The following is a 12,351-nucleotide window of genomic DNA, read 5'->3' as shown; positions in this document are numbered from 1 at the left end:
ACTTACAACGAGAGAGTGAGGCCGGTTTACAGCCCTACGCCAGAATTATACAGCAAATGAAGAGATTTCTCGGAGAGAATCTCTCCTTTATTACTGTTGAATCTTGAGTGAATCTTTTTTCTTGTAAAGTCCAAATTGATAGGACGATAATGACTACAAGTTTGCAACTTTCAGATGGGCCTAGTTCTCTGGGAGACGCCACAAGTGGGCCAGGTCCCATGTTTGGAGTATCAGAACCCTCCATTGAATGGGTCCCTGCGTCCCTGGAGTCAGAAGATGATAGGGATTAGGGAACTCTTCGATTTTTACTGCAGTTAATTTGTAGGTGGAGTAGAGTAAGGTTTCCCTCAATTATAAAAAAACTACAAAAGCAGTTACAGAAATTACGCCTAAAACAAAGTCAGTTATCCGATTAAAACTGCTTTGCTTGGATCTAAATCCAACCATTGTAGCATGCAATAGTGACAAGTAATGGGTACCCTGGATCTTGCTTGGCTCATAATTCTAAGACCATAATCTATCTATACTGGACCTATATCTACAGATTTTTTTCTCCCTCCAAAATGGGGCCGGCCCATGAATATATGAGAGAGAGAGAGAGGTTTCATATTCAAGATTGAAAATTGAAATCCACAGGAATTAGAACCGAAATGATCTATCCCCATAGTCTATTTGATTCATACAGAAATCGGAATGAAAATTATCTATCCCCATAGTCTATTTGATTGACAAAGAAACCGGAATGGGAAGTAAAATCATCTGGAATGGGATTTCATTACCCAGAAAGGGGAGGAAATGGCCATTCCCTCGAATCGGAGAAAATGGGATTCCCATTCCACCCAACCATTTAATTTTTCCATTCCTACTTTTCTCCACTTGTTTCCATTCAAATCGGCACAGATGTAATTCCAAGCTAGTAATTTCCCTTCCCAGTTGCCACTGGCTTGGTATAACCGTCAGAACAAGTTCCTCGAAAGCCCATCAACTACGGGCCCATGTCACTACTTTCCCAGGCATTTCAGCATTGGTGCTATCATTAAGCTCTGCTTTAGATGTTAGAATAAATATTTAGTCATGAGACAGCTGGTTAACCACCACGTGTCACCACTTGCGTTAGATCAACACAAATTGTATTTATATCACACCTGATTACTCATTTCAATACAAGAAAGTTGGCGATAAGGTTCTACCCTTTTGCGATGAACCTACGTTCTCTGCCGTCTCTGTTCTGAGTTTTACATTTGCGGTGAACCTACATTCTCAGCCGTCCCTGTTCCGAGTTTTTACATGGTATTAAAGCCTGGGATTGGTTCTGCTGCTGCCCTTCACCGTTGAAGTTATCTCTGATTCTTTCTCTTTCCTCTTGTTCTCTCATCACAGAGTTCTTCCTTCTTGCTGTTGTGTCTGCCACTATTTCCAGGAGTGACAGCCATGGAATCTGAACTTCCTCGTACTACCTACATCCATCTGATAATCTAGGGAGCATTCTGGTTTCTTTTCCTTTGACTAGAGACAATTATCCAACATGGCAACGGGCCATGCGGAATGCACTGAGAGCCAAGAATAAATATCGGTTTGTGGATGGATCTTTACCACGGCCACCAAAATCGTCACCAGAGGAGAATGCTTGGGAAAAAGGAAATTCAATGGTGGTTTCTTGGCTGTTTAACTCTCTGGCGAAAGAACTTCACGAAAGTGTAGCCTTCATTGACTCGGCTTCAGAGATTTGGAAGGAGTTGGAAGAAATATTTGCACAAAGCAACGTCCCGCGACTCCATCTGCTGAAACGGGACTTGGCAATGCTACAACAAGGAGACTTAACCGTAGCAGGATATTTCACAAAACTCAAGGGATTATGGGATGAACTCAAAAGCCTCACCGATCCCCTCAGTGTACTTGCGGAGCCTTGAAGCATTTCAATACTGACCGTGAGAAATAAAAACTCAACCAATTCTTGATGGGTTTAAATGAATCTTTCAACATCATTTGATCAAACATTTTGGGATTAGATAAGAATGCCATAGATGTCAATCTCTCTTCGAGGACCGCCCAACCCTGAAGCTACTGTACTAAATACTATGTCAAGATCCATGCCTCGAGAATCCTCTAAGAATCATTCTAAGTATATTTGTGATCATTGCAAGAAAACTAGACATACAAGGGAGCAATGTTACAAGCTTGTGGGTTATCCCGCTGGATGGGAGAAAGGCTGGCCAAATCGCTCTGTAAAGCCTGGCAAGATTCCACAACATAGTACATGTGCTAATGTAGACACCAATGATGATGAATCACCTATTGCTGGTCTAACCACCCAGCAATATAACAAGTTGATGGGCCTTTTGAGCAGAGAGAACCATGAATTAACTACACATGTGAATCTTTCTGATAAGAACTTCGTTATCTCTGTTGGATGGATTCTAGATAGTGGTGCCTCTAACCATATGGTTTCCACTATATCATTTCTATCTAGTTGCGCCCAACTGCATTCATCCAAACCAATTCATCTTCCAAATGGGAACATCACAATTGCATCCCATTACGGAACCGTGTATCTTGGACCAAATCTGATCATTAATCATTTTTTACATGTCCCAAAATTCCATTGCAACTTACTCTCTGTTAGCAAACTTACAAAGGAGCTGCAATGTGTTGTTCTATTCTTTCCTTCGTTCTGTGTTCTCTAGGACCTTGTCTCTCGGACCGTGATTGGGATGGGTAGACTTGTGGATGGATTGTATTACTTTACCACTATCGGGGCTATAGATAGTTCTACTGTATTTATTGCAACTTCGAACAAAGGCCAAGAACTTTTGGCAAAGATGACTTGGACATGCCTCATCATAGTGCCTTTCTCTCATTCTAGAAATACCAACCCTTCCTCAAACAACTGCTGCGATACATGCCACAGGGCCAAGCAATCCTAGTTACCATTTCCTGCTCAACAATTTTGGGCAGATCAGCCCTTTGACTTGATACATTGTGATCTATGGGGAGGGTACAAGACTCCATCGCATATGGGCGCGCATTACTTTCTTACCATTGTTGATGATCATACAAGATGTACCTGGACTTTTCTTTTGAAATTTAAATCTAAAGCAGTTCGTCATCTTATGTCCTTTTGTGCTATGATTAAAAGGCAATATGGTCACTCTGTTCGACAAATTCAATCAGATAATGGCAAGGAATTCTTCTTTATTCCCCATCTCAATTATTTTTCTGAACAAAGCATAACTCAACAACACTCTTGCATAGCAAGCCCTCAGCAAAATGGTGTTGCAGAGCGCAAGCACCATCACCTGTTGGAAGTTGCCCGTGCGCTACGCTTCTAAGCTTCACTTTCTGGGGGAATGCCTCCTCACGGCCACATACATCATTAATCGGTTTCCAACACCATTCCTTTCAGGAAAATCTCCATCAAAAGTTCTATTGAAGCAGACCCCAAATTACAACCATATGTGAATGTTTGATTGTCTCTGTTATGCACAAGTACAACCCAAACCTCAAGACAAATTTTCTAACAGGCCAACACGCTATGCATTTGTTGGGTACCCCTTTGGTAAAAAAGGGTATGTGTATTTGATATGGCTACTGGGCATATCTTTACCTCCCGAGATGTCATATTTTATGAATATCAGTTTCCATTTTAGACTTCACACTCAACATCAACCACTCCTGTCATCCCATTGCCTGCGTCCAACCATGGTTCGACCATATCATCAGACCCATTGGTCCATGGCGAGCATGGAACACCACCACCAATCACAAGTACACATGCTAGAAGCCCGGAAACACGTGGAACCACCCAAACATTTGTTTTTTGATTATATATCAGACAATGGAAGTTTACCTAAAACTGGCATTGAAGAAAATAACCAAGATTCAACCCAGCCTGGCCTACGACTGTGTAGACCTCAGCAAGTCTCCACCCGCTTGGGCCCATACGACTACCAACTCCCACCTCTTGCCAATGCGGTCACCAGCCCGGGTGCTTGTCTAGCTACAATTTCCTCAGAAATAGAACCATCTTCCTTTGTTGAGGCTATAAATGATCCTAAATGGCAACCGAAATCGAAGCACTTGAGCACAACAACACATGGACACTTGTAGACTTACCACTTGGAAAGAAGGCTATAGGTTCAAAATGGGTCTACAAGATCAAGTTGAGAGCTGATGGTGGCATTGAGAGATACAAGGTCAGTTTGGTGGCAAAAGGTTACAATCAAGTAGAAGGCCTTGACTACCATGATACCTTTACACCTATAGAAAAGATTGTTACTGTTCGTTGCTTACTCGAAGTGGGCATTGCAAAGTGTTGGGAACTCCACCAGCTCGATGTAAACAATGCATTTCTACATGGTGAACTTCAAGAAGATGTTTACATGCTCATCCCTCTTGGATTTTCCAAAGATGGCGATCAACGAATGTGCAAACTCCAAAAATCCTTATATGGCCTCAAACAAGCCTCATGGATGTGGTTCCAAAAGTTCACTCACACGCTCTTGTATGCCAGTTTTACCCAATCAGTGACAGACTATTCACCTTTTACAAGCAAACAAGACGACTCCTTTGTTGCAGTCCTTGTGTATGTAGATGACCTCATCATCACAGGAAATGACCCAAGCCGCATTGCCTCCCTTAAATCATACCTCAATGAGTGTTTCAGCATTAAGGATCTTGGACCCTTGACATATTTTTTAGACATTGAGGTAGGTCGTTCAAACTCAGGCATCTTCTTAAGTCAGCATAAAATCAGGATGCACAAATGTAAACCATGTTCAACTCCTATGAAACAACGACACTTCAATGATGATGCCCAGTCCAGCCCTTTCAGATCCAGTTCAATACAAGCATTTGGTGGGACGCCTCCTCTACTTTATGACCACAAGTCTACTTTATGACCACAAGGCCTAATATCAGTTTTACAGTCAATCAATTCAGTCAATTCATGTAAGATCCTTGAGAAGAGCACCACCAAGCGGCTCAAGTCCACTCCTCATCATGGCATCTTCATCCCATTTACCAATGACTTTGTGGTTAGGGGGTTTTGTGACTCCGATTGGGCTAGTTGTCCACTTACTTGACGCTCCACAACGGGATATGAAGACAAAGAAACAGCACACTATTACGATCCTTAGTAGAAGCCAAGTAGTCACAACCTGAGAACTTATTTGGCTTAAACGGGTCTCGTTTTCGAGTTGGGCATTACGTATTCTCATTCTCCAACTTGGAGGGAGGGTGTTAGAATAAATATTTAGTTATGAGATAGCTGGTTAACCACAACAGCTGGCCAACCACCACGTGTCACCACTTGCGTAAATTAGTTGCAAGTCAGACCAACACAAATTGTATTTACATCACACCTGATTATTCATTTCAATACAAGAAAATTTGCGATAAGGTTCTACCCTTTTGCGATGAACCTGCATTCTCAGCCCTGTTCTGAGTTTTTACATTGGATGATAACCCATGATTTTAATTAAATGTGGTTTTTGAATTGAGCAATGCGCATGGATTCACGGAACAATTGATTACAGCACAAGCCTGTGTTTCATTTCTGTGATTTTCCAGCTCTAAACAAAGTCTAAACCAGAGAGAGAGAGAGAGAGAGAGAGAGATTTTGAGAATTGCCAAGTCAAGATACAAAACCACCTTCCATTTAAAGTTTTAAACCATTTCTTATAGAAAAGTAAAAGCAGCATGAGATAGTTGAGCTACATGGCATATCAAAAAGAAGTATAATCTACCCACAACACCAGACTTCTTTTTTTCAACCGATGAACAGCTATTACTCTCAAAACATGAACTAAACTAGAGATATTAACGCTGGGTTTCCACTCAGAAACACGTTCCAACTACAAAACTTATTCTCACCAAGCAAAACTCCAGTGATGCCGCATTGGCACTTAACATAGTAAAAATTTAGTAGGGCTCAACAGGCCTGCGGAAGTTTGCACCAGCATAAATTGCCTCCGAACCAAGCTCCTCCTCAATTCGCAACAGCTGATTGTATTTCGCAAGACGTTCTGACCTGCATGGAGCTCCTGTCTTAATTTGGCCCGTGGCGAGACCAACAGAGAGATCAGCAATGAAGGTGTCCTCTGTCTCTCCACTGCAACAACATATAAACACAACAGAGAGATCAGTCATCCTACTGAAATTAAACCAGAAGGATAAATTTTTCATAATCAAACAAGGTTGAAAGTGAAACCTGCGGTGGCTGGCCATGACACCCCATCCAGCACGCTTTGCCATCTTAACAGCTTCAATGCTCTCAGTCACAGAACCAATTTGGTTAACCTGTTGCCACACAGGTGCATAGGATGTTACACGTTTGGCTTATGATTCAAGTTAAGACGTAAGAACCTCCCAAACCCAAACGAGATCTCATGAAAAACACAAAGCAATGAATGGTACCTTAAGAAGAAGAGCATTGCATGCTTTCTCATTGATTGCCTTCTCAACCCTCTGCAAGCATAAAACAAGTACACAGGGATAAAAAATTGCATAAAGCCAAGGGAAACCGGTGCAGTAAAAGCATTCCTTTTTTCCTTGTTATCTTGACGATTGAACATATGATCACCACAGACCAAATTGTGGATACAAACCTTCGGATTGGTAACCAAAAGATCATCTCCTACAATCTGTACTTTTTCACCAATTTCACTTGTAAGTTTGTTGTAATGAGTCCAGTCATCTTGGTCAAATGGATCTTCAATGGATACAATTGGGTATTCAGAGGAAAATGATTTGTAGACATCCTTAAGGGCATCTCCCGAGATCTTTTGTGAGCCATCATTGTTCTGTACCAACTCAAATGGTTAACACCAAGGAAAATCACACACACACAAAACAAGAGAGAGAGAGAGAGAGAGAGAGAGAGTACCTCCTCCTTGAAGTTCAGGTCATAGGTTTTGTCTGAGGACCCATAAAATTCAGAAGCAGCAACATCCATACCAATGACAACCTGAAGGAAAAGAAAGAGATTTTCTTAGACAGCTGCATCAATTACAGCCTCAAGTATATCTTGCTACACCTGCGATAAAACCATAGTAGAAAGGGACATACTCGGCCTGTGTAACCAGCTTTAGCAATGGCTGTCTTGAGCAACTCAAGTCCTTCCTTGTTCTCCTGAAAAAGCAAAATCAGAGTAAATAAATGAGCAAGGGCGAATGAGAAATGGAAAAAGAAAAAGTACAAAACTGCATGGCTAAATTGACAATAACAACTTAATGAAACCATGGCAAACCTGAATGTTGGGAGCAAAGCCTCCTTCATCACCAACATTTGTTGCATCCTGACCATACTTCTTCTTTATCACAGCCTGGAGAAGATGGAGTAATTAGCATACAAACCAAGTGCAGAAATCCAGTTATCAAAGCCCTAAATTATCAAATTCTTCAATTTGTCTAGAAGAGATGGTAAGAGAAACCTGTCCCTGTAGTCGTTATTCAAGGGCACTGATAAATAATTGAACATAGAAACAGGTTTGTCGTATAAAAGGCATCACCCCTACTGGGGTTTTGAAGGAACAAAAATTATTAAAATCAAGTGTTTAACATACTTGTCAAGTTTTTTTGGCATTTATCTAAAAAAATTAGAGCTAGGCAAATCTGATGCATCCAGTAAAGGCATCAAAAAAGGAACCCCCATATATTCGAGTAATAAGAAACCTGATTAAGAATAACTTAGCCTAGGTTATCTGCTTACAATCTAAAAAAGTGGACCTTATCACCCCCACCCTCCTAGATGCATGCTTTTACAACTCAATGTGAAAATTCCGCTGCCAAAATTCTTATCATGTTTTCAGAATGCATCTCAACATATGAAGAGTTGTGATTAGTAATCTTTAGCAACCAAACAATGAAACCATAGAATGATTATTGTATTGATTAAATTGTCTAATTAACAAAACAGCATTTGGTAGGATATATACCTTCAAATGGTGATATACTTCTGCACCCATCTTCATTGCTTCTTTGAATGAAGAAGCACCCACAGGTAGGATCATGAATTCCTGCAATTAAAAGCCAATCAGAAACCAGAGGAGGCAGATAGGGTGCGTGCCTACTGTGAAATGGATAAAAAAGGATAGAGAAGCATTGCCTGCATTGCGAGTTTATTTCCTGCATGTGATCCTCCATTAATGACATTGAAAGCAGGAACTGGAAGGACCAATTTCTTGTTACCAGCAAGGTTGGCAATGTGCTGCATCACCAAGCACATAGAATCATTAGAATCATGAGCAAATATTAGATAGTGTTGCTTCCTTTTTTGGAGGGGGAAGTTGCTAGAGATTTTGAGGAATTGGTTGCCAAAAATAAAAAAGTCGTCGAATCTGAGAAAAGGTCACCTCTCGAGTCGGGGTCCTTCTACATCCATATACAGACCCATTATAAACTCCTGATCCAGGTACAGGGATTTCGTGACCTTTCACTAAATTGTCAATACCCCACTGGGTATCTATTAAATCGTTAACCTTAACTTCTAGTAAAAAGAACTAAAATTTGGACTCATGCAAACAAAATAGAAAGGAACGCAGATAACCTTAACTTCTAGCAAAAGTACTTATACTAACTAAACAAGTTGGAAAAAATGAGATGGGTGGTAGTTTGCTAATTATGGGGTACACAATTCCTAATCTGGCAAAATTTGAATACTTAAGTGATCCACTGGTCCAAGAAGTTGGACCTAGACCCTACTAATTGAGCAATGGTATATTAATTGACAACCTTGACAATGAATATTTTCTCATAAATTGTTAGTCTAGTTAGTTTGATTAGTAGGATCAGGCTACCTCGGCAATAGATGAAGAAAAGTAATGGATCAAGTGATGACAAAATTAACAAGGTTATACCTTGTAGAGGGGGATCTTATTAACACTAGCCCCTGCCTTGCAAACAGCAAGAGACACTGCGAGAATGGCATTTGCTCCAAGCTGGAAACATAATAAACAGAAATGTGAATGGTAATGCTTTAACCAAGATTAAAAAAAAAAAGTTAATAATGGGAATTTGAGTTAAATACCTTCTGCTTGCACCATCCCCATTCATTTACGGTTCCATCAAGTTGTTGTACCATGTAGTTATCAACGCTAACCTGTTCCGTTGGGTCCTGTGTAGAACAAAAAGAGAGCAATTAAGGAGGGAGAATCCCAAGAAAATTCCAAATGCGACTTGTAAAAGCAAAACTGTTTCAATTCTCAAACAGTGAAATGCACACAACTGTGCCCTTTTAACTTATAATAAGCTTAAACAAGTGCAGCTTGGTTAGGCTCCAAGTGTCTCTTATCCTTTCTTGCTTTTTTGTTTTGTTTTTTTTTTTTTCTGGGATTGGGAAGGGGGCTTTTATTTATCTTGGGAGAGGAGTGAAAGGTGAAGCAGTCACTGGCTTGGCAGAAAGCAAACTTAACTGAGCATAAAATTGGCCACGTTTTCATTCGTTATGTGACCTTCCCTTCTTCAGAAATGGAAATTTGTTCCAGTCTGAATTTGTTCGTTATAGATAGTAATAAAACTAGCCTTTTGAAAGAGATTAAATAATTGTAACAAACCTTGCCAACCAATGCAGGTGCAATGATTGTGTTGACATTCTCAACAGCCTACATTTACAAAGAATTTATGTCAGCAAACAGTGCTTGATTTTGAGAAAATAATCCTAGGAATTGATGATGTGTTCCACAATTTTTTTCGAAAATTAAAAAAAAAAACATTGAACAAATACTAACTTGAATTACACATGGAGAACTTTCAGACCTCCAAAGTAAGAAACCAAAATAACTGATTTACCATTTTCAGTGAAATGGTTAAAGTTAATTCTATCAAATCTCTAAGGAACAAAGTAGCAAAAGAACTGACCTTTAAAACACCTTTTCCGAGGTAGTCAGAACCTCCATCTCGTAGTTCAAGTGCTTCATAAATACCTGAAAATAAACAAGTGATAGAATCAGTCATCTCTTGTCGCCTGGTAAACAAAACCCAAGAAAAATTCTCAAGTAGCCATATACAACATGTGCCACTAGTTGCCGATGTGGTTGTTTTTGTTATGAGAAAATACATATTGGCATTTGGAACAATAGCTAACAGATGCCAGAACAAGTTTCTGGGATTGTAAGAGTGGTTATATTCCCACACACCATGTTATGAAATCAATAAGATCTGCAAGGGGGCGTTGATTTGATCATAAAAAGTTAAAAACAGAACAAACAAGGTTCTAATCCCACTCCCAAAAGTACCTAATAAAGAATATAGATGACAAAAAATTCAAGTTCGGCGAACGCCAATGCTGGTAGATATGGTTGAAATGGGGAAACATTAGGTGATGCACATTTTTCTTAACTAACCAGAATTCATCGTATCATTTTTCTTAAACTGACCAGAGATCATGATCCACAGCTCCCAATTGAGAAAACAATCAAAATAATAATAGGTAAGGTTTTCAATCTCTGAATAGACAAATGAATCATATCTAGATATGATTAACAATGAATAGAAGGAACAAATCTAGAAATCTTTAGGCAAGGAAGCTGAAAATTCTCTGAATAGACAAATGTATCAATTATCTAGATACGATTGACGATGAAAAAGAAAACTGAAAAAAAAAAGATAGAAACTTTAGTCTTTAGGCAAAGGAACCGAAAATCTCACCAGTGGATGCACCGCTAGGAACTGCAGCTCTTGCCATGGTACCATCTGATAATATAACATCGGCCTGCAAATAAAATTCAAATAAGACCAAATAGAAAAATAAAAGGGACCCAAAAATACAGAGAGGAAAAACTGAAAAGGTAGAGCTTTTCTGCATGCACTCTCAAACTGAGAGTTAAAGCCCTGTAACTGAGTTTTTCTTATATATTTTCTTAAGTGAACTAAATCGTCCTTCCTTACGAACAATTGACTCGTTTTCAGGAGGATTTGATTATACATAAGCCACACTGCAAGTAACAGCCGGGGGCTGGGGCATCTCCTTGGCTCACAAAAAGATTATAGAGATCGAGACTCAGATTAACGCCATGTTAGTGAGTTTTCATATATAAGTACTTTATCGTTATATTCATAAATCATAACTAAACTAAAGCATCACTCATCGGACTTGTTTTCAGGAGGATTTGATTTTTCAGTCACTCCCAACCGGTTTATAACTCTCAGAAATTACAAAAAAACAAAAAACAAAAAACTCGTGGCTTCTGCAACGAAGTCACGCTGTAACCACTAACATGGGAAGATTACAGAGATCGAGATTCAAAAGTGAAAGAAAAACTAAGAAAAAATTGAGAAGCAAACACAAGGGAGAGGAGATGGGGAGATCTGATCGAACCTCGACAGTGGGATTGCCACGGCTGTCGAAGATCTGTCTCGCCTTGACGCACTTGATTGTTGCCATAACTGACTAGATCTAACCCCGAAAGATAGAGAACAGAGGAAGAGAAAGCAATGCTCTTGGGAAAGAAATCTCAGAACGAACGAACACTGTGAAGTGTGAAAGGAGAACCCTGGTATATTTGTAGGAAAATTGGGGAGCACGTGGCCGTCCGATGAAGGTTCTAGAGAGATAATCGGCGGCTATTCGCCGCTAGAATTTCTTCGCCTCTTGTTTTTGAATGGAGACATGTCTTTGGTTTCTCTCGAGGGTCGATGCCGTAAATCAACCCAAAATGTGGCCATCTGGGCCATTAGATTGTTTGACTCGACCTGGATATCAATGATGGCGATACTTTCGGTTTCGGATGATCCACGAGCACGAGTCTGAATATGGTATATGGACATCGCTCTCATTTGGAGTGGGACCCTGATAAGTGATAATGATAGGTCGAACTCGCACATAAAAGAAATGACTTATTCGGTACAGTTCGTCAATGTCATATTATGCTTGTGCGCACCGCTCCAGATTTTCCTATGATGTATGCATGCATGTATTCATCCAATTCCAAAATGCGACCCACTTTTTCTTTCCTAATTCCTAGTGCAATAACACGTGTTATACACGTGTACGACTGGAGGTTAAAGGAAACCGGATCTGCTCCTCACAATTGGCGCCTCACACGCACATCGTATGATGCATCGAGAACATTTCTGTATTTATTAATTATTATTCATGAGACATGTTTCCAATGCATGATAGATATACCTGTGGCTGTGAGAGGCTCTCATTTGTGAGAAGCAGATCCAGTCACTATAACCTGAACCTCGTTCGTGTTCTGTTCGTGGGATAAGTGGATAGACTTTATGGAGTTTTTAATAATATATATGTATATATATATATATATATATATATATATTCGAACTACAATAAAAACAAAATTATAGGGCAAAAGACTTAAATCTCCCTCCCTCTTCTCCTAAATACTAAAAAACC

General features: G+C 39.8%; 1 protein-coding gene across 1 annotated transcript; it reads right to left on the bottom strand.

The window, feature by feature from the left end:
- Positions 1–5,638: 5,638 nt before the first annotated feature.
- On the bottom strand, positions 5,639–11,612 carry LOC104612508 (enolase 1-like). The gene is made up of 15 exons (XM_010279943.3): positions 11,314–11,612; positions 10,644–10,707; positions 9,855–9,919; positions 9,551–9,598; positions 9,025–9,111; positions 8,855–8,935; positions 8,104–8,205; positions 7,934–8,014; positions 7,247–7,321; positions 7,066–7,128; positions 6,884–6,964; positions 6,606–6,800; positions 6,415–6,465; positions 6,209–6,297; positions 5,639–6,109 (listed from the first exon to the last, which is right to left on the bottom strand). The coding sequence occupies exons 1-15, from the start codon at positions 11,377–11,379 to the stop codon at positions 5,920–5,922; spliced, it is 1,338 nt and encodes a 445-aa protein (XP_010278245.1). The 5' UTR covers positions 11,380–11,612; the 3' UTR covers positions 5,639–5,919.
- Between the last annotated feature and the right edge of the window lie 739 nt (positions 11,613–12,351).

The sequence above is a fragment of the Nelumbo nucifera genome, chromosome 2 (genome assembly GCF_055504915.1).
Source record: "Nelumbo nucifera cultivar China Antique chromosome 2, China Antique-T2T, whole genome shotgun sequence".
Lineage (NCBI taxonomy): Eukaryota > Viridiplantae > Streptophyta > Magnoliopsida > Proteales > Nelumbonaceae > Nelumbo > Nelumbo nucifera.
Note: the sequence above shows the minus strand (reverse complement) of the source record. Positions and strands in the feature narration are given on the sequence as shown.

Excerpts from the sequence above, each read along its gene's own strand:
- LOC104612508 (XM_010279943.3), bottom strand. The coding sequence starts at position 11,379 with ATGGCAACAATCAAGTGCGTCAAGGCGAGACAGATCTTCGACAGCCGT. Across the intron at positions 9,599-9,854 it reads TCGGAAAAGGTGTTTTAAAG|GCTGTTGAGAATGTCAACAC; the intron begins GTCAGTTCTTTT and ends TTGTAAATGTAG. Across the intron at positions 8,206-8,854 it reads ATAAGATCCCCCTCTACAAG|CACATTGCCAACCTTGCTGG; the intron begins GTATAACCTTGT and ends TTGGTGATGCAG.